A 24,902-nucleotide genomic window follows, 5' to 3' on the forward strand; every position below is an offset into this window, starting at 1 on the left:
ATAATTGAGTACTTTTTCCACCACTGCACACACTGCCTGTATGTGTACTTGTCTCTGTATAATTGCCTGCCTGCCTGTCTCTCTGTACCTGTCTCTCTGTACCTGTCTCTCTGTACCTGTCTCTCTGTACCTGTCTCTCTGACCACCTGCCTAGTCTATCTACCTTTCTTTCCTCTCACAATCAATCCCCCTCTCTAACACTGCCTGCATACAGTATGTACTTGTCTGTATATCTCCTGCCCGTCTACTTGTCTGCCTAAAGCCTGTCCACAAACCTGTCTCTCACGATGCCTGCGTGTATCTGTCTCTGACCTGCCTGCTCCACCTGTCTCTCCACCCTCACTGCCTGTCTGACTACCTGTCACTCTTCTGTTTTACTGACGTGCCTGTCGACCTGTCATTTTTCACCTCTTCGATTATACACCTAATTTACCTCTCCACTGCATCTTTACATGTTGCCTTTCTCACCTATTCCTCACCCTTTGACTGTCTACAGAATCATACAGAATCTATCTCACTGCATCAGGACAATTTTGTATTGTCTGTAGCTGTCTACAACGTTTCTGCTTCTGAATCTGTCTGTATCGTTTGTTTGTCTATCTACTCGTGTACAAGGCTTCCTGTGTGTCATTAAAACTGGGAAAGTATCCGTGTCATTTTAGAACTTAACGTTGGCTAGTGTCTGTCACTTTGTGCCTCACTGCAAGCTTGTAGGTCTGCTATTTCCATCTCCATCTCTTCCCTTTTTCCCGTCTTTCTCCTGTACTATCAATACAAAGCAAAAAGAATATATATCCACAAATAAATTCTGCTTCTTGGGGTCCCCTGGAACTAAATATTTTTACAATATTTATACCATATAATTTTGCCTCAGTTGTGGAGTACAGGTAAAAGTATATTGCAAATTGGAAATAAGTAAAAGTACAGCAGAATTGTACTTAAGTACAGTACTTGAGTAAATGTACTTGGTTTCTTTCCACCACTGCTTTTGTGCATGTCTTTCTGTCTAGTTTGACTTTGGCCGTCTTTGTACCTGCCGCTTTGGCCTCTGTTGTTGTTGCCTTTCTCTTTGCTTGTCTCCATCTCCAGTCTCTATATCTAGAGCAGGGGTTCCCAAACTGGGGGGTCCCCACATGATTAGCTTAATGCACATTTCTTTCAATACCTCTAAAATGAAACAAATTACCTAATAATAAGACCATTACTACATCAAAGGTAACCAACAAACTATACTATTACAAATAATTCCAAACATTGTTCTAATTGTCAAATATTTCCTAAGAATTTGGAAATAGACAATCTACAAGCTTGTAGATCGTCTATTTTCGCAATATTTCTCTGTGCAACCGAGTCAAACTAAATGCAATGCTTCAACTATGCTGCTTATCAGGGTGGGGGGTCCCCGGTTCAAATTATGATTATTTTGGGGGGTCACAGCCTGAAAAGGTTGAGGACCACTGAACTAGAGAGTCGAATCACTGCACTGAATTTGCTCAAATGTCCTTTGTGCCTCAGCAATGTGAGAGAGATCTCACAGAAGAGTGTACAGTTGGGTGCCACCGATATTGTCCCTTATCATTTGACCCATTTAGGCCTGACCTCAAAATTTTAAAAAATCCTTCTAAATTCTCTGTTTTCTGAAATATTTTCACGATTTTTCAAAAATAGCAGACCTACAAGCTCGTAGCCACTCGGTGGCGCGCTATGAGCTTGTAGATCTGCTATTTTTCAATAGCTAAATTATAACATAATGTTTAAAACACCAAAAGGGGTTCCCGCCCAAAATGGGTTAACTGTCCTTTTGCGCAGATCACGCAAACCTCAGCAAAAAGAAAATGACAATATCGATGGCCTCCAACTGTAAGGCCTCAATCACACTATTAAGACGGAATCGTTCTCTCTGTTCCGGGGGGAGAGGGGGGGCAGAGCAGCTCGCAATTCATTTTCAATGGGAGTCGCTGAGATTCACAGAACAGCTCTGCTCCATGGGGGGAGGAGGGCCCTTCGGGACTGCTTGGTCCCTTAATTAAACATAGTTTTGTGCGTATTTGGCAGAATAATTAAACATGGACTGAACTTTTGTGCCTACTTATTTTACAATGTCACTTTGTAGGCTGGGCCCGCCCCTTTTAATCAACATTACTTCATTTTAATAATTGAACACCCAACCCTGGCTGTGGTAGTACACTATTCATACCCATGGAGCGCTGCATTGTCAACCAGGGTTACGGCATACAATTATCTGTGGTTATTGAGGTTAAACACGGTTAACATTTTGTTAAAAGGATATCAATGAGTAAATGATTAAACATCTGCCGACAGCCTAACTGTCAAAGACTTCTGGGATTGTATTTGTAGACGTTATGAAAGCAGAAATACCCCCCCCCCCCCTCCCCCCCATGGGTTTCTCATTCACTCACTCTCCCTTTATCTCTCTGTCTATCCCCATCTTTTCTTTTGCATCTTACTGTCTCTCATATACACTATCTGTCACGTTCTGCATCTCCCGTCTCTTTCTCTCTCCGTTCCCCTGCCTCCCTTTTCTCTTGTCTCTTCTGTATTGTTCAGTGGAGGCCAATCCCCAGCTGTATTCCCCAGGGGCACAGTGAACAGATGTTACTGTTAGCCACGCAGGAAATAGCCGTGGTGAGCAGCGAAAGCTGCCTCCTTTTTATATTCCGGCAAAGAATGAAAAATAAAAATAATAACAGTAATAATAGTAGTAGTAGTAATAATAATAATAATAATAAACATACATACATACATACATACATATACATACATACATTTCCATGGCCGTTTTGGTGATGGAAAGTACAATCATATTTTTTTGTTATTATGTGTTAAAGCTGCTATAAGCAATAATAGGTCAACATTTCAATTACTTTATTTTATTTTTTTTTGGTATTCAGGCTTTGTCATTGGTCGAAAAAAAAACCCTGTCGCAATGACTAACCAATCAGGAAGTAGACAGGCAAATCGACCAATGACAAAGCTTCTAGGAACATCATTGAATGCAGATTGCGGCCCCTAGATCTAGATCTAGAGGGAGCGTTCTACCCATTCTGTCTGAATACCAATAAAAAAGAAAAAGGTAATTAAAGTTTTGACATATTATTGCTTATAGCAGCTTTAATGTGAATTTTACTAGAAGCATTTATGCTACAAAGTAGTACACAATGGCAAGGCAATTACGTTGTGATGAATGTAAATTAGAATGTTTGCCTGAATTTGAATATGTTCCTGTGACTGAATTAAAATACGTTATTGAGATAATTCGATATAATTCATATTGTTGAAATGTGCCATCTGTAGAATAGTTTTCCATCTATTTAGTGCAATATGCTTATAATGGTGCATGTTATAAATCTAGGTGGAATAATGTACTTCGGTAAGCTTTTTGCAAATGAGGTACACTGGTGCTTATGATTTAACAAAACTAAAACTAAAAAAAAAAAAAAAAAATGCAAAACAGGATATGCATTTCTTTCCACTTCCTAGAAGGTAATTGTATTTTATACTATTTTATACTATTTTATTGTGTTTTTAGACAACGTTTGTAGGAGTTGAGTCAGATAACTCACAAATAGAATAGAAATGTAATAGTATAACCATTAACTCAACCCCTGCCAGCAGGGGGCGCCGATAGTTCAGCAACCTCCACCGTTCACCACCATTCTATTTGGCTGTAGAAGAAGACGATAATGGTGCTGCTGCTCGCGCTGATCGGATTATTCACTCGCTAAGAGTCTTTAGAAGCGTTCATATTTCAGATGCGTGGTCATGGGGAAGAGCTATTGAGCCACTAAACAGTCGCTTTATTTATCCAGCGCGATTTGAAATGGAATACTCTTAAAAAGGCCTAGAAAGGCCTCATCCACCACCTTGCTCTTTTTTCAATGCATTGAGGCTGAAGGGGAAGCAATGGAACATGGAGCTGCCGCTCGAGGGGAGCTTTGATTAGCGGTAAGCCAACTTTATAGTTTTATCATTAAATAGAGTGCTAATTAACACGTTAAAGGCATCGTTGGCGGTGCGGGATATCATTAAAAAGGCGTTAAAGAAGTCCTTAGCCAAGGATGAGTTAAAACCCATTTTGGGCGGGAACCCCTTTTGGTTTTAGCATTATGTTATGCTTTAGCTATTTTTGAAAAATCGAAAAACTGTCAGGATGTGGAAGACATTTTTAGAATCTGATCTCAGGTCAAAATGGGTTAAGAGCAGGGAGATAGATATACAATAACAACCCCCCCCCCCCCCATGGGGAACAGAACGGTGGTGCTGGGGTGGCGGTGGGAGCAAACGGTCCACCCACAAACTATGAACGCATAATTATGCAGAAGGAAAGCAGAAAGGACACAGACTTACTGTAGGTATGCTTAATGTGCCTGAACTCATTAGTAGCAAAAGGTGTGTTTTGAAGAAGCAAACATAATCTGGTACAAATGGCCGGGGCATATATGGGTAGTTGGGTCAATGGTCATGATCCAATATGGTTTGTAGATCTAGGGGCCAAGAGTTTTAGTCCAAAACATGAATTTTGGCTGTTCTAGCATCACCATGAGGCCGATTATGACCTGAGACTCTTTTCCCTGAACGGAGCAATGGGGGAGGTGGAAGGTCAAGAGTTCAGTAGACACATGGAGCTACTGTAGGTGGAAGGTCAAGAGTTCAGTAGACACATGGAGCTACTGTAGGTGGAAGGTCAAGAGTTCAGTAGACACATGGAGCTACTGTAGGTGGAAGGTCAAGAGTTCAGTAGACACATGGAGCTACTGTAGGTGGAAGGTCAAGAGTTCAGTAGACACATGGAGCTACTGTAGGTGGAAGGTCAAGAGTTCAGTAGACACATGGAGCTACTGTAGGTGGAAGGTCAAGAGTTCAGTAGACACATGGAGCTACTGTAGGTGGAAGGTCAAGAGTTCAGTAGACACATGGAGCTACTGTAGGTGAAAAACATGATTGTGGCACCTGAGGGCATGAGGTTATAGCCAACATCTTAACCAAACCGACAAAATCAATACTTGCATGGTTGCCCTTACATCCAGATTCTAATTCTTTGTACATGTACATCACATGTATCAGTTTGTGGCCTTTTTCTTAACTAAAATTGTATATGTCTTTGTAAATCTAAATCTAAATACTTTGTTTGCTGCTCATGTGTGTAATATAGAGGGTTTTCTAATGGCTTTGAATGTCGCTCAGCCAATCATAATCATGGACCAGAACTATTAATGGTGTGTATGGCTATCTTGATTTTCTGGGTAAATGCGTGTGGATTGTATGCATGTGTGTGTTGTGCTATGATTCCATCAGGACTCTCTGTGTGTGTGTGTGTGTGTGTGTGTGTGTGTGTGTGTGTGTGTGTGTGTGTGTGTGTGTGTGTGTGTGTGTGTGTGTGTGTGTGTGTGTGTGTGTGTGTGTGTGTGTGTGTGTGTGACTACGTATGCGGTTGACCGTGCACATGCTTACTGTGTGTGCCTAATTATACTGAGTGCCTTGTGGTGCACCTCTGTGCTTCTCAGTTTGATGGGTCCTGACGTTCACATCAATAGAAGCCTGAGGATGATGGATCCCCCTCTATAGCAACACACACACACACAGACTCACTCACTCACTCACTCTTTCACACACATGCACAAACACATTAATACGAACACATCACCTTATAGGTTCTGCACCATTGTTGCATGAATGTTGTACTGGTTTCTGCTGAATGGTGAGGCATATAGAAAAGCTTGCAGTCACGCAACGCATGCATGCACATACACACAGGCAATTGCGTGTTTACAGTACAGGTGGCAGAATTCGACCTTAAGCCTCTCCCTGTCTAAAGATAGTTCTGCTGAATCGTCGCTTTGTGAAACACTGTGCAGAATCATTTTCCATTTGTTTACAACTGTTGGCATATTTCGGAAGCAGCATAGACTGGCCTAACCTATAACGAATAATGGGTCTTTCCCCTTTCACAGAACAGGCTGCTGTTGTAGAGTGCCCCACACCTCACCCTTCCCACCCACAGCACTATTGTTGTAAGTGCTGGGGTAACCTATGGTGGTTAGATGAGACACAGGGCCCCATTTTGCATGTCTTAATTACCGGTAGGTCTAACTTCAGGGCCCTGGTGTGGCTATTCTGATGGCAGATCCCTGAACAGTGTGTGTGCCAAGTTTGGTGTGGATCGGAGCAACGGTCCGGATGTTACATTTGTGCAATTTTAGTATATAGGCTCACCCTGGTTTGTAGAGAACAGCCTGATTAAAAGTTAGAATACAGTTACAGATACAGTAGAAGGATAGACGAGATTAGAGGGCTTTCTGTTATAAAAGTTGTGCATACTGCATAGTGCAACGAGGGCCGGGTTAAGGCAGATGCATAGTCAAATGTATTGCTGAAATAAAAGTTTCTATAAAAGTAATTTCATATATACCAGTAAGACGCCCTGAGGTCGCGATGAAACAACATGTCTGAGAATGCCCATATATGCTTATATATATGGACTTTTTTAATTGCCGTTTTTGGGCCGGGTAGGGCGTAAAATGTGTGCTAATTAGTAATGCCAGGCGGGGCCTCGGGCCAGCCCAGTTAGGGCCCAGGTAGGGCTGGGCCGGGCCTTCATTTTCGGGCTTGTTGAGAACTCTAGATTTTGCCGGCTGACCGGGTGTGGCTGCGCTAATGACTTTGGGGCGGAGTCTAGAGTTTGAGTGGACCGGTATCAGTCAAAAGGGAGACATCAAATATATGGAGATCTAGGGGTTTGTTGAGGTCAGATCAACATGGTGTCCGTGAGGCCAGATGTAGAGTTGATGGCCGGCTCCATGCAGATCTAGGTGATGATCCAGTCTTCTCCATGTATGGCTATCCAGGGTTTGATGAGGTCAGTGCCGTGATCTTCATATATGGAGATGGCCATATATGGAGCGTGACACAAGGTGTGAGTGACGGACTGACTGACACAAGGCGTGACTGACTGACATGAAATGCAGGTTCTCATAGTAAACTGAGACCTATGGTCGCAACTAATGTGGCTCGCGCTCACGGCTCGCACCAAAGTTGCTTGTGAATATTGGGGGTCCTTGACGGCTCGCGCCAAAGTTGCTTGTGAATATTGGGGGTCCTTGACATGAAATTGTTTGTGGCCGGTCACTGAGCTCCTTCACTGCCGACACAATGAACTTGAAGCTGGGTTGAATGAATGAAGAAACAATGCGGAATGCCGAACCAAGTTCGGGATGTCACAACATCTTGACGGCACCGAACAGCCGAAATGAGGATGCCCACCTGAACCGAGCCGAACCGATTTTATTTCGGCACTAAAGTGAAGTATGCATCGGCCTTTTGAAACTAATCGTGCATTTCCTCCCTCTCTCTCTCTCTCTCTCTCTCTATCACTCAAATTTTTATTAACAATACACCACACAGCCTTTAGAATGCAATGGAAAAGAGTGAGTAAACTTGTTATATCATTCTCGCTGTCTACTCAGCTTAGGCTTAGCAGAGTTTTGACTAATAGCCATACTGTAAGTAGCTCCAAGAATGAGGAGGCACAGCTACTTACAGACAATTGCCCTCTGTGCCTCTTAGGGTTAGATGACCCTTAATGACAGAACACAACACGTCATTCTCTGATAGGAGACAATGTTCAGACTGCAGTTTGTAGTATACCTATACCCTTTTGTATTTGTATTTGGAATTGCTTTTTATAAACAGCAGAAATAATGGGGAAGAAACAACAGTTAAAAAATATATATATTATAGAAATGCAGTTGTTTGGTTCTCAAACATTTCCATGTCAAGGACCTCAAATTGAATTGTATGTAATGTATTGGCAGACCCCAAAAAATGGTTTCTAATTTTGCTGGGGACCCCTGGGGTCAGGGAGTACTTTGAAGGAGTGTAATATTTTTAGGTCACAATGACCTTGACCTTTAACTACCTACCTACTTATAAACAATTCATCCGTCCAAGTGGACATTTATGATGACATTCCCTCAAGGCGTCCCCCCATGATGACATTCCCTCAAGGCGTCCCCCCAGCCTCCAACATTTATGATGACATTCCCTCAAGGCGTCCCCCCAGCCTCCAACATTTATGATGACATTCTCTCAAGGCGTCCCCCCAGCCTCCAACATTTATGATGACATTCCCTCAAGGCGTCCCCCCAGCCTCCAACATTTATGATGACATTCCCTCAAGGCGTCCCCCCAGCCTCCAACATGTATGATGACATTCCCTCAAGGCGTCCCCCCAGCCTCCAACATGTATGATGACATTCCCTCAAGGCGTCCCCCCAGCCTCCAACATTTATGATGACATTCCCTCAAGGCGTCCCCCCAGCCTCCAACATTTATGATGACATTCCCTCAAGGCGTCCCCCCAGCCTCCAACATTTATGATGACATTCCCTCAAGGCGTCCCCCCCAGTCTCCAACATTTATGATGACATTCCCTCAAGGCGTCCCCCCAGCCTCCAACATTTATGATGACATTCCCTCAAGGCGTCCCCCCAGCCTCCAACATTTATGATGACATTCCCTCAAGGCGTCCCCCCAGCCTCCAACATTTATGATGACATTCCCTCAAGGCGTCCCCCCAGCCTCCAACATTTATGATGACATTCCCTCAAGGCGTCCCCCCAGCCTCCAACATTTATGATGACATTCCCTCAAGGCGTCCCCCCAGCCTCCAACATTTATGATGACATTCCCTCAAGGCGTCCCCCCAGCCTCCAACATTTATGATGACATTCCCTCAAGGCGTCCCCCCAGCCTCCAACATTTATGATGACATTCCCTCAAGGCGTCCCCCCAGCCTCCAACATTTATGATGACATTCCCTCAAGGCGTCCCCCCAGCCTCCAACATTTTCGCCGATTATGACAGGTTGGAAGTGGTTAAAGGTCAAACTATTGATTAGGGTTCATTTTTATAGCAAGAAAAAATGCATCTACACTGAGTATAAATGATATACAAAACTTTGTATACTACTGTATATACTTATATTGTTATTGCAGTCAGCAAATGATCATGACCAATAATGTAGATAATTACCAAATAATGTAATTATAAAACATAATTAGATAAAGACAAAAATAACAAACAAAAAACAACTCTTCTTGTTTTTTGTATTGTTTTGAAAAGTTTGTATTCATTTGCCAAATTATAAATATAATTTCCTGGGCACCTTTTGTACTTCTTATTTGTGATAAGTAGTAGTAGTTGAAATGTTGTGCTTTTGCTCTGAATAACAGGTGATCCTGGAAATGTTAAATGTTGAGCAAACTAGGTCAGAATACTGATTCAGAACACTGGATCTTTGACTAATGGCCATCAGTAGCTCCAATAAATATGAATGAATGATTTTTGTATTTATGTCTATATAAGAAATAGTAGGCATACCTACTTAAAGACAAATGCAAGATGACCCATAATGAAAGAACATAACACTTCATTATCTGGTACAAGACAACATTCATACCCTATTGGATTTGTATTATTTGTTATTATATATGCACAATGCCGTGGTTGTTTGCACCTAATGGTGCAGTGCCTACTCAAGTGTGCATGCTCAGTAGAGCGCAGATCTCTGCCAAGAGGCATGTCTGTCTCAAAGTGCATATTTTCTATACTGTTTGTGTATAGTAAAATCTCCATCCCTCAATCCCAATGACAGCGATGTCTATATTGGCAAGTGCTTTAAATGAATGGGATAGAATTACTACAAAAAATGTCAGTACTACCTCACACCCCAAACATAAATTATAGCAATTCCACCAAGGCTGAATGAGAAAACCGCACCAATAAATCATCGCGAAAGAATTGTCAGTGTTATTACAGTACTTTAATCTATTATACATTTGAGAAGGTGTGCCCAGGACAGGAACAAAAGGCACCAGCTACTACGTCACTCACACACTGCAACACACACTGCAACCACACACTGCAACAACCCACTAAACACACTAACACGTCACAGACTTACCCTCCGCGTCGTTCGTTCCCTATCTCCTCATGTCGCGCCGCACGACCACAATCAACAACACCCGCCTAAACATTGTCATTGCACTGCCACTACAGCCGCCTCCCGTCCAGACTCGCACACAATATCAATATCAACAATAAACACAAACACGCCACAAGCACCGACACCCCCGCACTCACACACGGGCCACTGTTGCCAGCTCTATGCAAACAAGCCCAGAAAACAACACGCTCCTCACACACACTACAACACGCTTACAACTCGCGGACCTGGCAACACTGCATCCTTTTTCCCATTGCCTACTCTTACTAATTTGTTGCCACGTCTATGAAAACAAGCACACAACAATGCCATTCAACACGCTACTTACACACACTACCACTCGCTTACAATACGCGGAACTGGCAAAGGACCTGGCAACACTATTGTTACGGATTTCACATCCGGTTGGACCACCACAAGTTACACGCAACACACACACACATACCGCGAGCGCACACACACACACCCTCACTCACACTGATTCTAACTTGGCTGGAGATCGGCGCGATTACATACACAGCTTCATTCATGAAAAGACGACAATTGCGCGCGCGACGGACTCTCGCATTGCATTGAATAGCGTATCGCTGTCCCCCTCGACCACGACACCCTTCTTCACAGCACTTTCACTACTCACTTGGACACGACCACTACGCCTCTTTCCACCATTACAGGTAACTACAACTTAAGGCTGCGTGCGCGTGTGTTGTGTGCTTGCTACGTGTGTCAATACTGAAACACAGCTGCTAATGCTATTATTAATAGCATAACAACTACATAAACAGCTGCTAATGCTATTATTAATAGCATCATAACCATAGATATAGATATATATCAACTCTACATAGCTCACCCGCGCTGTTAAACAATGGAGAGCGACGTCGTTACGTGGCGCCCATCTTACCTCGGCCCACATAACATTGTGTCTATGATGTACTCTTAAATGACCATAACTTGCTCAATTTACAACCGAATTTCAAACGGTTTGGTTTGTTATAAACATCAGCGACGTCCGCATACTTATATGCTTTTATACGACGTTAAAAAAACAAACAAAGAGCGACGTCGTTACGTGGCTGTTATGATTCTGTTGATGCATCACAGCTGATAATGCCATGTCTCATGTACAACAGCTATTGCCACACAATTCTCCATTTATGTTGGCAATGCTGAAAATAACGCCTGCTAACAATACAGGCTGCTAACAATTGGGCTGTTGCCAATTATGCTCTTACAAATAGCATGACAATAACAATATTAATAATAACACTAGCATCATTACAAGCATAATAACACGCCGCCATGTCTCATGTACAACAGCTATTGCCACCCAATTCTGTCTTCATGTTGTCAATGCTGAAAATGAGTGCTGCTAACAATTCCACTGTTGCCAAAAACGCCATTATTTGCCTCATACCATAACTATAATTTCATAATTTGTCGTCAATGCATAAAACACTTCTTTCAACCACTTCAGCTACATACAAAGCCATGCCGAAGAAACGCACATCATCCCTTGGATACCGAACGGCAAAAGCCACCCAAAAACGCTTGCACACAGCTGCCAGACAACACCACGCACCATCCGCACAAGGTACAGCACCATCCGCACAAGGTACATGTGCTCTAACAACCTTCCACAAACACTTGCACTGCACAATACATGTGTGCGTCTGTGCACACTGTGCACACACGTACTCCTTCACTGTGTGTGTACCACCATTTACTAACATCGTACCACACGTAACCAGTTTCCCACACGTGACCAGTTTACACTAACTCATGCATGCTGTCCAATCACACTCCACAGAACAACGCAATGAGGATCCAAACTTCCACCACAACCCTGCTCGCGACACTCTACGTGGCCACACACACACCCGCTCATTGGAAGACACCCAGCCCACAGGTACCCAGTACACTGACACCTTTCTATTTACTGTGTGGCGGCAGGGACCCATCACACAGCACCATGTCATAGCAGCACAACTTGATGATGATTGTCTCACTTCACAGCAGAACGCCTTGATGACGCGACTACACCACGACTGCTCCACACCCCTACTTTGCACCTGCATGACACCAGAGGTAATGCATTCACATATGTTGCACTCAAATTTACCCCTACTGCATTGTGTCCACTACACTCACATACTGTGCAAAACATCCATCGCCAACAGCTACACGCAAATGCATGCATCAAGCAGCTGAACTACTACATGGACCCTCCCACGCCACTCACACGCCAACAGCCCCAACACAACGCTTGGTTCCAGCAGCTGCAGCACAACATGTACCAGGTAAACTTGCTCAAAACTACACTTTGCACAGCACATTGCACAATGCAATACACTGCTGTTTCTTTCTCCACAGATACTACAGTATCTTCATCACATAACCTACATTAATTGTGTACACTACACTCACACCCTGTGCTCTACTTAACTCATACTATCTCTCTACACATCACTTCACAGCTCAACACCAGGGCAGCACTCCTCCACAAATGGCCAACACACCTTCATTGGACGTGGCTGAGGCCAGAGGTACTGACTTCTGTTATTCAGATAACCTTACTGCTTGGTACCGAGCATCCTGACACACTGTATAGAGACATCTATCTACATATCTCTGCATAACATGTCGATAACATTTTGTACCTCTGTGTCTACACACACTACTGACATCCATACCCAGTTCAGCGCAGGCGGGAGCAAACACGTGACAGAATGAGACGGACCAGAGGTAAGGCCTCAGATATGTTGCCCTCTGCCTCAATGCATTACGCATATGTGTGTATGTTATACCTACATGTACTGAATATATAGTCACATACACTCCCATCTTAATTTCTCAGCTCAGCATAACCTGGACAAACAGCAGCACATGATGGCTACAACACAGCCAATGGCCACAGCAGAAACCACAGGTAACCAACGCACTACACTCACATCTACACTTTCACCTCAATAACTCTTAATACAACTATCACATTGTCCCACTACACATACACACAGTTCAATTTAATGCCTCCACACATTTCCATTGCCTGCCTCAACAAAAACATCACATTCACATACTGACCACAATCTACTTATTGCATGACTCTCATGAAATTAACTTCACACCATACTTTCCATTTACCTTCACAGGCAGTTCCCATCAGCCAGCAAGACGACAATCACAAGTTGCTGCCAAAATTGCAACTTGCACTGCGCAGATTCTCAGCGGCCAACTAACTATCAACCAACTCTCCGACACACCACAGAGTATTGGCCAGCTCAACTGTGTGTGTGACCACTGTCACGCATTCACATTCAAAAACGAGACCTCCAGTATCTGCTGCTTGAATGGAAAGGTTTGCCTACCAGCCTTCCCTAGGCCCCCACAGGCCATCAATGATCTGTGGTTTGACGATACCCCTCAGGCAAAACTGTTTCGGAAACACAGCCGTGTCATCAACAACGCTGTCTGCCTCTCCAGTATTGCGGTCAAAGAGAAAACATTCACACGCTTCACTCCCACTGTCATTTTCCAAGGAAAGGTAATCCAGCGCATCGGGCCACTCCAACCAGAACCTGGTGCTGTTGCTGTGTTTGCCCAACTTTATGTCCTCGACCCAAGTCTGGAAAACACCACCAGATTTGCAAACATGACACTCCCCGCCAGAACATCCACTGCTGACAAGGACACAATGGCGCAGCTGCTGCACACTGTGCAGCAAGTTATTCACCTGCACAATATATTTGTCCAAGATTTCAAGCAAATCCTTGAAACCCCAGAAGAACAACTACAGCGAGGCACTATTGTCATAAGTGCTGCAGCCAGGCCACAGGGAGGACATTCCGGTGTTTACAATGCCCCCTCCAATCTCCAAGAACTTTGCATTGTCACCAACGAACAGGCACATGATCTGGTCATCCACTTACGTGGTGGAGGTCTGAAAATCATATCTGACTGCCATCCCAAAGCCATGCCCCTCCACTTCACCCTCCTCTTCATTGAAGGGACATCTGGCTGGCACTGTGCTCTCAAGCATGTGGGTGATGAAAAAAGGCTCACAGCCCGTGAGTTCTTTGCCTATCACATGAACAGTCGTCACACTGCGAGCGACTACCTTTTCCAGGCAGGCAGACTGTTCCAAGAATGGATCCTCAATGCCTGGATAACATGCGAGAACCAGAGGCTGACTTGGCAGCGCCATAACCAGAAGACATTACGGGCTGACAGCTTCAAACAACTACAACAGGTTGTGGCTGTGCGTAGACGGGAACGGAGTGCTCCATCTCACTCTGTCCACCACAATGAGCAGGAACATGCTGTGGGTAGAGTCATCCTTGCTAGCTCTTTCCATGGCAGTCCACGCTGGTACCACAGCAAGTTCCAGGACGCTATGGCCATAGTCCGCCACATGCGAAAGCCAGACCTTTTCATCACGGTCACCTGCAATCCTCACTGGCCAGAGATCGTAGCTGCCCTCACCCCTGGCCAGACACCCCAAGACCGACCTGACCTGGTGGCCCGGGTATTCAAACTAAAGAAAGATCAGATCATGGATGACCTCATCAAAAGACACATCTTTGGCCTAGCCATTGCCCACCTCTGGGTCATAGAATTTCAAAAACGCGGCTTGCCTCACTCGCACATCCTCCTCATTCTAGCAGAGCAGGACAAACCCAAGACACCAGCCCAAGTGGACCAAATTGTCTGTGCAGAACTTCCCCCTGACCCGCATGAAAATGGGATCTCTGCCCAAGAAAAAGCAAGGCGCCAGCCACTGTGGGACATTGTACTTGCTAACATGATCCACGGTCCCTGTGGACAAGAGCATCCCAACAATCCCTGCATGGAGAAGAAAGCCGGCTCCAACTGCAAAGCCTGCAAGAAGAACTTCCCCAAACCCTTCCAGCCCAGAACAACAGTTGGTGACGAAACAAGTTATCCTATCTACCGCCGTCGCTCTCCAGATAATGGTGGCCGAACTGCACAAAAAAATGGGAACCACATCAACAACAGTTGGGTAGTGCCCTACAACCCCTACCTCAGCCTCCGATACAACTGCCACATCAACGTAGAAGTATGCATCTCTGCACTTGCGGCCAAATATCTCTACAAATATTTTACCAAGGGGCCGGACCGTGCAATGGTTTGTGTTGAAGTTGAGGGCGCCCAGGCTGCCCGTGATGAGATTAGGGACTATGAAGACATGCGTTCTGTTGGCTCAAGTGAGGCCTGCTGGAAACTCTTCGCATTCCCCATATCCGCCAACAAGCCTCCTGTTCAAGTCCTCCGCTTGCATCTGGAACACGAGCAATTTGTCGTTTTCGCCGAGGGTGATGAGGAGAATGTGGTGGAGCAGGGCAGACAGACAGAGTTGACTGCTTTCTTCAAACTGAATGCTCAACAGAAGACAGCCAAAGGTCCAGATTACAACCCTATGACCATGCAGCGCTATGTTGACATGCCTCACAAATACACCTACACAAACAACAAGTGGCAACTCAGAAAAAACAACGCTTTCTCCGTTGGCCGTGTCCACACCATCAGCCCCCTAGCTGGAGATGTGTTCTACCTGAGACTGCTCCTCCACAATGACCACTCCAAAGGGAAAACAAGTTTTGAGGACCTCTACTCAGTCAATGGCAGCCGCCTTGACACCTACCAGGCAGTGTGCAGGGAGCTTGGCCTGTTGGATGATGACCAAGAGTGGTCCACTGTCCTTACTGAGGCTGCTGCCACTCACCTCTGCCCCCAGATTCGTGCCCTATTCGTCATCATCCTCATCTTCTGCCAACCAGCGAACCCTGCAAGCCTGTTTAACGACTTCTGGCCAGACTGGACAGATGACTTCAAGCGGAGAGCACAGCAGAGTGCAACGACCTTCACTGACCAGCAACTCAAAACCATGGTGAGACTGGATCTGCAAGTCCGCCTCCAGTCACATGAACATGACCTCCAAGACTTCCTCCTGGAAAAAATGACAGATGAGGAAAAGGCCACTGTCCATGGGCTGGTCAACATCGAAGAGCCTCTTATCCGTGAGGAGCTGGACTATGATGTGGCCCAGCTGAAAGCCAATGTACAGGCAACAATTCCACAATTCACTGCTGCACAACAACAGATTTACGACACTGTCATGACGGCAGTCCAGCAACAGGCCAACTTACAACTCTTCATATCAGCACGTGGCGGTTGTGGTAAGACCTTCCTACTCAATGCACTACTGGACGCTGTGCGCAGTCTGGAACCTGGTGGCTGTATTGCCCTTGCCATGGCAACTACTGGCATTGCTGCACAACTCCTACACCTAGGCAGAACATTCCATTCGCGGATGAAAGCACCTCTCCACCCAACAGAACACACACCCTTCCACATCACAGCTCAAAGCAGCCTAGCCAAGCTGGTGCGACGGGCACGCCTCCTGCTCATTGATGAGGCAACCATGCTGCACCGCTTCTTGCTAGAGGGACTTGACTACACTCTGAAAGACCTGATGAACAAGCCAGACTGTCCATTTGGTGGGAAAATCATCATCTTGGCCGGCGACTTCCGCCAGTGTCTTCCAGTGGTTCAAGGGGCTAATCCTGCCCAAATTGTCAACAGCTGCCTCAATAACTCAGGCCTCTGGCAACACTTCCAAGTCTCCAGCCTCACAGAGAACATGCGAGTCAGGGCCAGTGAAAACCAAGACCTGAAGGCCTTTGACCAATGGACACTCCGCATTGGTGATGGTACAGCCAACGATGCAAACGACTTCATCTTCATCCCAGATGACAGGTATTTCCACATTCAAAGCAACACAGACAATGACCACACAGCGGAGGAGTGCTCCATGAAGATGTTTTGCCAAACTATATTTCCAGATATGTCCAACAACTTCACTACTACCGGCTGGCTGGATGGCCGATCAGTACTTGCCCCTACCAACAAGGACGTGGACGCCATCAACGACCTAATGGAGACCTGGGTACCAGGTCTGTCAACCAACCTGAGCAGTGCTGACACCCTGGAGAACTACCAAGACAGAATGCGGTTTAACGTGGAATACCTCAACACCCTCTGCCCCAATGGATTTCCCAGGCACCTCATCACCCTCAAGCCAGGAATGCCCTTGATGCTACTGCGCAACATCAGCCCCAAAGACGGACTCTGCAATGGCACCAAACTGTTTTTCCTGAGAACCCTCAACAACAAACTGCTGCTGTGCAAACTTGCAGCCACACAAAAGGAAGTCCTGATCCCTCGAATCAAGTTCATTCCTGATCCTAGACATTCCTACTTTGAGTGGGCCAGACGACAGTTTCCAGTCCGCACCGCTTTTGCCACCACCATCAATAAATCCCAAGGCCAGACACTTACAAGAGTGGGGGTCTGGCTTTCGTCCCCTGTCTTCAGTCACGGACAGCTTTATGTTGCCAGCTCAAGGACAGGTAACCCAGAAGCTCTCACCTATGCCATAAAGCAGAAAGAAGGACAGCCGGAACATCATACTGCCAATGTGGTTTTTCGAGACTTGCTTCGCGCTGTTCTTCCTGGCCCTACAATCCCCATTGAGGTAAGGCTGTTGCATTGCTACATGTAATTTCTACATATGTCATTTCTGAATAATACATAACTGCTGCTAACACTGATTAACACTTTCCAGAAATATCACTACCTTTCACATGATCTGTGGTGGACATGTCACATTGTGTGGTTGATTCATCCCTTATCTGTGTCTCCTTTTCTGCAGGCTCAACCATGACAATCTCTGGAACCAGAAACACAAACACCCCTTCCACATCACCCCACTCCTCCACGCCCTCCTCTGGATCAACTGCCAAATACAATTGTTCCTTTGCTAAGTTGGCCTTTCCACGACAACTGCGTCTTCCCCAAACCATCCCCATCAACGTAAGGCTGTTGCATTCTTACAAGTCTCATTGTTGATTAGTCTACATAACTGATAATCAAACATAAACATAGCATTGTCATTCCATTCACAACATACCTGGTGGAGATGTCTCAATGTATACTTTCTCCCTACCTTCTCTGTTTCCCCAATTCTGCAGCCTCTGCAATGTATAGTCTGCAAAACATCCATCGCCAACAGCTACACGCAAATGCATGCATCAAGCAGCTGAACTACTACATGGACCCTCCCATGCCACTCACACGCCAACAGCCCCAACACAACGCTTGGTTCCAGCAGCTGCAGCACAACATGTACCAGGTACACTTGCTCAAAACTACACTTTGCACAGCACATTGCACAATGCAATACACTGCTGTTTCTTTCTCCACAGATACTGCAGTATCTTCATCACATAACCTACATTAATTGTGTACACTACACTCACACCCTGTGCTCTACATAACTCTCTACACATCACTTCACAGCTCAACACCAGGGCAGCACTCCTCCACAAATGGCCAACACACCTTCATTGGACGTGGCTGAGGCCAGAGGTACTGACTTCTGTTATTCAGATCACCTTACTGCTTGGTACCGAGCATCCTGACACACTGTATAGAGACATCTATCTACATATCTCTGCATAACATGTCGATAACATTTTGTACCTCTGTGTCTACACACACTACTGACATCCATACCCAGGTCAGCGCAGGCGGGAGCAAACACGTGACAGAGTGAGACGGACCAGAGGTAAGGCCTCAGATATGTTGCCCTCTGCCTCAATGCATTACGCATATGTGTGTATGTTATACCTACATGTACTGAATATATAGTCACATACACTCCCATCTTAATTTCTCAGCTCAGCATAACCTGGACAAACAGCAGCACATGATGGCTACAACACAGCCAATGGCCACAGCAGAAACCACAGGTAACCAACGCACTACACTCACATCTACACTTTCACCTCAATAACTCTAATACAACTATCACATTGTCCCACTACACATACACCCTGGAGAACTACCAAGACAGAATGCGGTTCAACGTGGAATACCTCAACACCCTCTGCCCCAATGAATTTCCCAGGCACCTCATCACCCTCAAGCCAGGAATGCCCTTGATGCTACTGCGCAACATCAGCCCCAAAGACAGACTCTGCAATGGCACCAAACTGTTTTTCCTCAGAACCCTCAACAACAAACTGCTGCTGTGCAAACTTGCAGCCACACAAAAGGAAGTAACATTGATTAACACTTTCCAGAAATATCACTACCTTTCACATGATCTGTGGTGGACATGTCACATTGTGTGGTTGATTCATCCCTTATCTGTGTCTCCTTTTCTGCAGGCTCAACCATGACAATCTCTGGAACCAGAAACACAAACACCCCTTCCACATCACCCCACTCCTCCACGCCCTCCTCTGGATCAGCTGCCAAATACAATTGTTCCTTTGCTAAGTTGGCCTTTCCACGACAACTGCGTCTTCCCCAAACCATCCCCATCAACGTAAGGCTGTTGCATTCTTACAAGTCTCATTGTTGATTAGTCTACATAACTGATAATCAAACATAGACATAGCATTGTCATTCCATTCACAACATACCTGGTGGAGATGTCTCAATGTATACTTTATCCCTACCTTCTCTGTTTCCCCAATTCTGCAGCCTCTGCAATGTATAGGCTGTTGCATTCTCACAAATCCCATTTCTGATTGAACTACATCACTGAAGATGATGATGATGATCCCATTCTGCAGGCTCTACTGGCCAAATCTGGGCAACCTCATGGCACTGCAGCTTCTTTTACTACACATTCACTGTTAACATTAACATTCTTTCCTAAAAAAACACTCAGACTCCATTAAAAATACACTGAGAACTACATTTTGAAATGTTGTGACTTTGTCTACCTTTGCTCTCACAATTTCCTTCCTCCGATTTGCGACGCGCAGGGAGCTAGGATGAGCGGGCCGAAGGCCCGCGAAATTCTAGTTATACTACATTGTAATAGCAGGCCACAATAACAAATGAAAACCTTTATTACCAAGGTGTGTGTGTGTGTGTGTGTGTGTGTGTGTGTGTGTGTGTGTGTGTGTGTGTGTGTGTGTGTGTGTGTGTGTGTGTGTGTGTGTGTGTGTGTGTGTCATATTCTGCGAGGTCATGGAGCGAAACTTGCCAATTCGGCGGCTGCCCATCCGCCTTATAGGCTCTGCTCTACTAACTAGCCAATACCAATGCTCCTGCACCTCCAACCGCCAATGTTTGACCAGTTTTTGCCAGGTGAAGCCTGGCCTACAACCTCTGCTGTTGGCTTTAGTGACCAAGTCATGAATGGCTGCCCCTAATCCGACGGTATACTCTGAAACACTGCCTAAACCAATGGGAGTCTGCACCACTCACTATAATCACATAGTAGCGTCCTAGTCATGATTGGCTGCCTCCTAAGCCCTGTCCCGCACCGTGGAAGTCTGCACCCACACAGGCACACTGCATGCAACCATGCAACGCCAGCAGCCAACAGCTGCTAATGTTATGAGCTAACTGGACCGCTGGAAAGCCACAATGCAACAAAACACAGTGATTGAACCACGATTAGAATGTCGGAAACTAACGCAAACAACGGCCGGGAGGTTGTGACACAGAAACATACACGTTGCAAAAATTATAATAATAGAGCACCGAAGTCTGACGTCAATATCGGTAGAGCGCGCAAATCCACAGGTTCATGTACTTTTTATTTGCATTGTAATCCCCATAGGTCAGGGGTGCCCACAATTTTATGACGTGAGATCTACTTTCAAAATGACCAGCTCAACAAGATCTACCCACTGAAAAAATAAGTGTACCATTGCTGAAAATAGTTTCAATATATAATGTACCTGGGGGGGGGGCTTTGGAATAGGGAGAAAATATGACAGTTTGCAGTTTGCTGTCAAAATATGTCCTCCCCGTATCTAACTTAAACGCCCAATGCATTCTCAATGGCAATAGCACAAACTTTGGCATGCTACTAGTCCTACATACTTACACCTAGAAACCCCATTCAACCTTATTTAGGTTCATCTTACGGTGGACATTTGCCTGAAAATAAATCTTTGAAATGTTTCATAGTTTTAGAAATATAGTGCTTTCAAATTTGAGAAATGTATAATGGGGCTCAATGGCAGCTCTATGGCACGTCAAAAAATTACTTTCACCTAGAAACTCTATTCACACATTTTATAATTCAGCTTACTGTGGAGACACATGCTGGAACTTTTTACTTTGAAATGATTTGTAGTTTCTGAGTTATTTAACTTAAACGCCCAATGCATTCTCAATGGCAATAGCACAAACTTTGGCATGCTACTAGTCCTACAATGTAGGACTTTCCCTGAAGGCCTACATACTCTCCAAGAGTTGGGAAAGAACATATCAAGAGAGTGGAGTGGTAGGCCCTTGGATTGACCAGTGGATGCAATGTACCCCACTTTGAGGTGTCACGTCTTAGGCCTAGATTTAGGGTAGGATTGAACCAGTCGCACTGTAGCCATACAAAGGCCTAGGGTTCCCAGATTGTAAAATGTTGTTCCTCCATCTTGGGAGAGTATGTAGGCCTTTCACTGGACCTCCTAGCCACTAAGATGACCACAGGCCCACCACTTAAAGACCACATGTTAGGTGCCCAAATCTGAAGTTAGGTGGTCAAATGACCTGAAACTGAAGCAATTCAGTAAAGGTCAACGCTTCCTCATGGGGTCATTTTAGGGCCTAGGACCTCCAGTAAAGGGTAAAATACTCTTCTCGGTTGTGGGAACAACATATCCAATGATGAGGACACCAGGCCCAAAGATGTCCCCCTGGCAACTGTTTCAACTTTGGGTCAGCCTACATGTAAAAATGCCCAAAGTTGAAAGAAGGTTGTCAAATGAACTGAAACCGAAGCAATGGTGTAATTGTGCCCAAATCTGAATTTAGGTGGTCAAATGAACTGAAACTGAAGCAATTCAGTAAAGGTCAACGCTTCCTCATGGGGTCATTTTAGGGCCTAGGACCTCCAGTAAAGGGTAAAATACTCTTCTTGGTTGTGGGAACAACATATCCAACGATGAGGACCCCATGCCCAAAGATGTCCCCCTTGCAACTGTTTCAACTTTGGGTCAGCCTACATGTAAAAGTGCCCAAAGTTGAAGGGCAGAGCTTCAACTTCAGCTACCCAGTACCCAAGGTTGAAGCCCTTCAACTTTGGGCAGATCTACAAGCTCGTAGTGTGGCACCGAGTGCCACGCTACGAGCTTGTAGATCTGCTATTTTTCAGTGGGGTACATTTAATCACTGGTCCTGGGTCAATCCAAGGGCCTACCACTCCACTCTCTTGATATGTTGTTCCCCAACTCTTGGAGAGTATTTAGGCCTTTTACTGGAGGTCCCAGCCCCTAAAATGACCCCAGGAGGAAGTGTTGACCTTTACTGAATTGCTTCAGTTTGAGTTAATTTGAGCACCTAAATTCAGATTTGGGCACCGTAGCATGTGGTTTTTAAGTGGTGGGCCTCGGGTCATCCTAGGGGCTAGATAGGGGATAGATTTTTGATCGCCTCATATAATAACTGTGATAAATGTGATCCCGGCCGTTTCACTCATGTGGATATGAAGAATCAACTGACTGAGAGAAAACGCTATTGTTACGGGTGCTACTGAATTAGTTAAATTTTCGCTAGAATAAGTGACTGACTGTTGTAAATGATACAGAGACACCTCCCTGACAATAACGCAGAGACGGCTTGTTTATTTTTGGACCACAATGCTTATATGAAACGATTTTAAGATGACACCATAGAGAAATTACTTCCGTGAACCAGGGGATAAGTGAGTGACGTCAGGACTTCGGCGCTCTATATGGGGGGGGGGGGGGGGGGGGGGGACAGATGCACAACGAAGAGTACTTGTTTCACCTGACATTTAATGATACACGTGTCATTCTTATATTTTCACTTCACTGTCATCTGGAGACCCCCCAAAAATCACGTGGGGACCCCCCCTGGGGGTCTCGACCAACAGATTGAACTTCCAACTTCCATTTATAGGCAGAATATCACCACCAAATTTACATCACACATCAATGGTGTATTTATGATTGTACTACAGCATTTAAGGTGGCCTTACACTAGCCGATTTTTTTTCAATCTGAAATCTGATAGCACCACACACTACAGGATAATCGGAGCGGGGCAGAGCAAATATCAAACATTCTTGATGTTGATCGGTCGGGCACCCCCCGAGCGTCAAAAATGCCCGATTATCGGCTAGTGTAAGGCCACCTTTACTTGCAAAAGAAACTAGCCTACTAATTAGCCTACTTTTGTGCCCAACCCAACTTCCCAAGACCATCTGTAAACAATTCCCCCCCCTATCAGTAATGTGATCTATTACATCACATTACCCACACTGAACATCATTTGCTGTTCATATATTCAGAACGGGTAAGGACTAGTATACATAAATTCCTAAACCCAAAGGGGGATGATGGCAAGACAAGGGGACATCCTTCATTCGTCATGCATGAAACCTAGGAAGGAGAGTGGGTAAGTGATGGCAACAGACAGATGGATATGCATTGAACTCAAAATGCTTCGATAAATATAAGTGCATCAAGTCAAACGGAAAAAAGGTAATTAGATTATGCACAGTGAATGATTATGCCCAAGAAAAATATGGTTAAGCGCATTTAAAACAGTTGGGAGTTGTCCCCAAAACCACAGAGATGGTCCTTTCCCCTCCCCACTTAGTTTGTTACACATGCTGTACAGCAACAGTCCCTTAGCAATTTGCTGAGATATTCATAAGATGCTGATGTTAGAATGGCCGCTGAAGCATGCATTCATATAACTGAGGCCACACACAGCATACCTCCAGAGAGAAGATTCTGATACCACATTTTTGGGGTCATAAGAGAACGCTTCTGTTGCTTACAGTGTTCCTGTTAGCATATCATGAATTATAATTTAATAGAATATATTGAATTGAACATATATCCCCAAAATGTGCTCCTGCCTCTGATTTTGTTGATTTAAAAACTAGATAATACAAGAAATGAGTGATATATTTAAGGGGACAAGCCTGAAGGACAGGGTCCCTCATTGTTTCTCTATTTAGTCTGGTTGCAGACTATAGTACACTTTATACTTCTTCTATAGTAACCTTTTTTTCGGTTCGCTACTCCTCCCACAGTTTTGACTGTGGGAGGAGCCATAATTGAGTACTTGAGCCATATCTCAAATTGACCAGCTTCATCAGGAATGGTGTGCTTGTATTTTTCTAAGAGAAATGTTCTATAGTTTAATTGATATTAATTTATTTGTGAATTACATTCCCCCATTTTTGCTGCTCCTCCTACAGATTTTGTGCAAATCTCACAGAAATCGGTGCACATTATCTCTGCACCTACCTGATTAAAACACATTATCTCTGCACCTACCTGATTAAAACACCTACCTGATTAAAACACATTATCTCTGCACCTACCTGATTAAAACACCAATGGCATAATTGTGGTAGTCCGTATAGTTCAGCCGTAATTGTAGTCCGAAGTTAGTGGGAGGGGCCTATTTTACGAAAGATGCCACAAATAACGAACGGAATGTCCAATCCATCCCACATTTAAATCACATGTCACGGGTGGTTTAATCAACCGGGAGTCAAAAGCAATTCCATTTTCATCCATAGGGGGCGCCGCGAATGCGAAAAATGTAACCGTTTGTTGCAAAAACATGATTTTGCAGACTGCGGCAACCACACTTTGCAAATTTTCAAAATTGCGACTTTTCTAGTTTTCTTCTTCTTCCGCCACCTTTTGCAGTTCTTTTTTTCTTTATTGACAGAAAAAGGGGGAGACAGATGTGGTGTGACACTCGACAAAAGCCCTCGGGAGTCAAACCCGCACTCCTAATATACGGAGCTCTCCATGGTTTGGTTAAAATGTGCGATGTTCGGAGG

At 44.8% G+C, this 24,902-nt stretch overlaps 1 protein-coding gene across 5 annotated transcripts in view; it reads left to right on the top strand.

Annotated features, from left to right (window-relative positions):
• LOC306926235 (uncharacterized protein) overlaps window positions 1-18,856 on the top strand; it is a 154,108-nt gene extending 135,252 nt beyond the window's left edge. Inside the window, exons 1-14 of one of the 5 annotated variants that reach the window (XM_079505499.1) lie at window positions 10,502-10,698; window positions 11,502-11,639; window positions 11,835-11,933; window positions 12,041-12,112; window positions 12,205-12,324; window positions 12,502-12,570; window positions 12,722-12,769; window positions 12,882-12,953; window positions 13,177-17,579; window positions 17,757-17,917; window positions 18,076-18,236; window positions 18,404-18,472; window positions 18,624-18,671; window positions 18,784-18,856. In XM_079505499.1, coding sequence (XP_079361625.1) covers window positions 11,516-11,639; window positions 11,835-11,933; window positions 12,041-12,112; window positions 12,205-12,324; window positions 12,502-12,570; window positions 12,722-12,769; window positions 12,882-12,953; window positions 13,177-17,579; window positions 17,757-17,768 — 5,019 coding nt within the window. In that variant the 5' untranslated portion in view covers window positions 10,502-10,698; window positions 11,502-11,515 and the 3' untranslated portion in view covers window positions 17,769-17,917; window positions 18,076-18,236; window positions 18,404-18,472; window positions 18,624-18,671; window positions 18,784-18,856. Of the gene's footprint in view, window positions 1-10,501; window positions 10,699-11,501; window positions 11,640-11,834; window positions 11,934-12,040; window positions 12,113-12,204; window positions 12,325-12,501; window positions 12,571-12,721; window positions 12,770-12,881; window positions 12,954-13,176; window positions 17,580-17,756; window positions 17,918-18,075; window positions 18,237-18,403; window positions 18,473-18,623; window positions 18,672-18,783 lie in introns of those variants that run through there. The other 4 variants (XM_079505500.1, XM_079505501.1, XM_079505502.1 and 1 more) reach the window with 4 other exon arrangements.
• The last annotated feature ends 6,046 nt before the right edge of the window (window positions 18,857-24,902 follow it).

This window comes from Electrona antarctica, assembly GCF_951216825.1.
Source record: "Electrona antarctica genome assembly, chromosome: 1".
Classification (NCBI taxonomy): domain Eukaryota; kingdom Metazoa; phylum Chordata; class Actinopteri; order Myctophiformes; family Myctophidae; genus Electrona; species Electrona antarctica.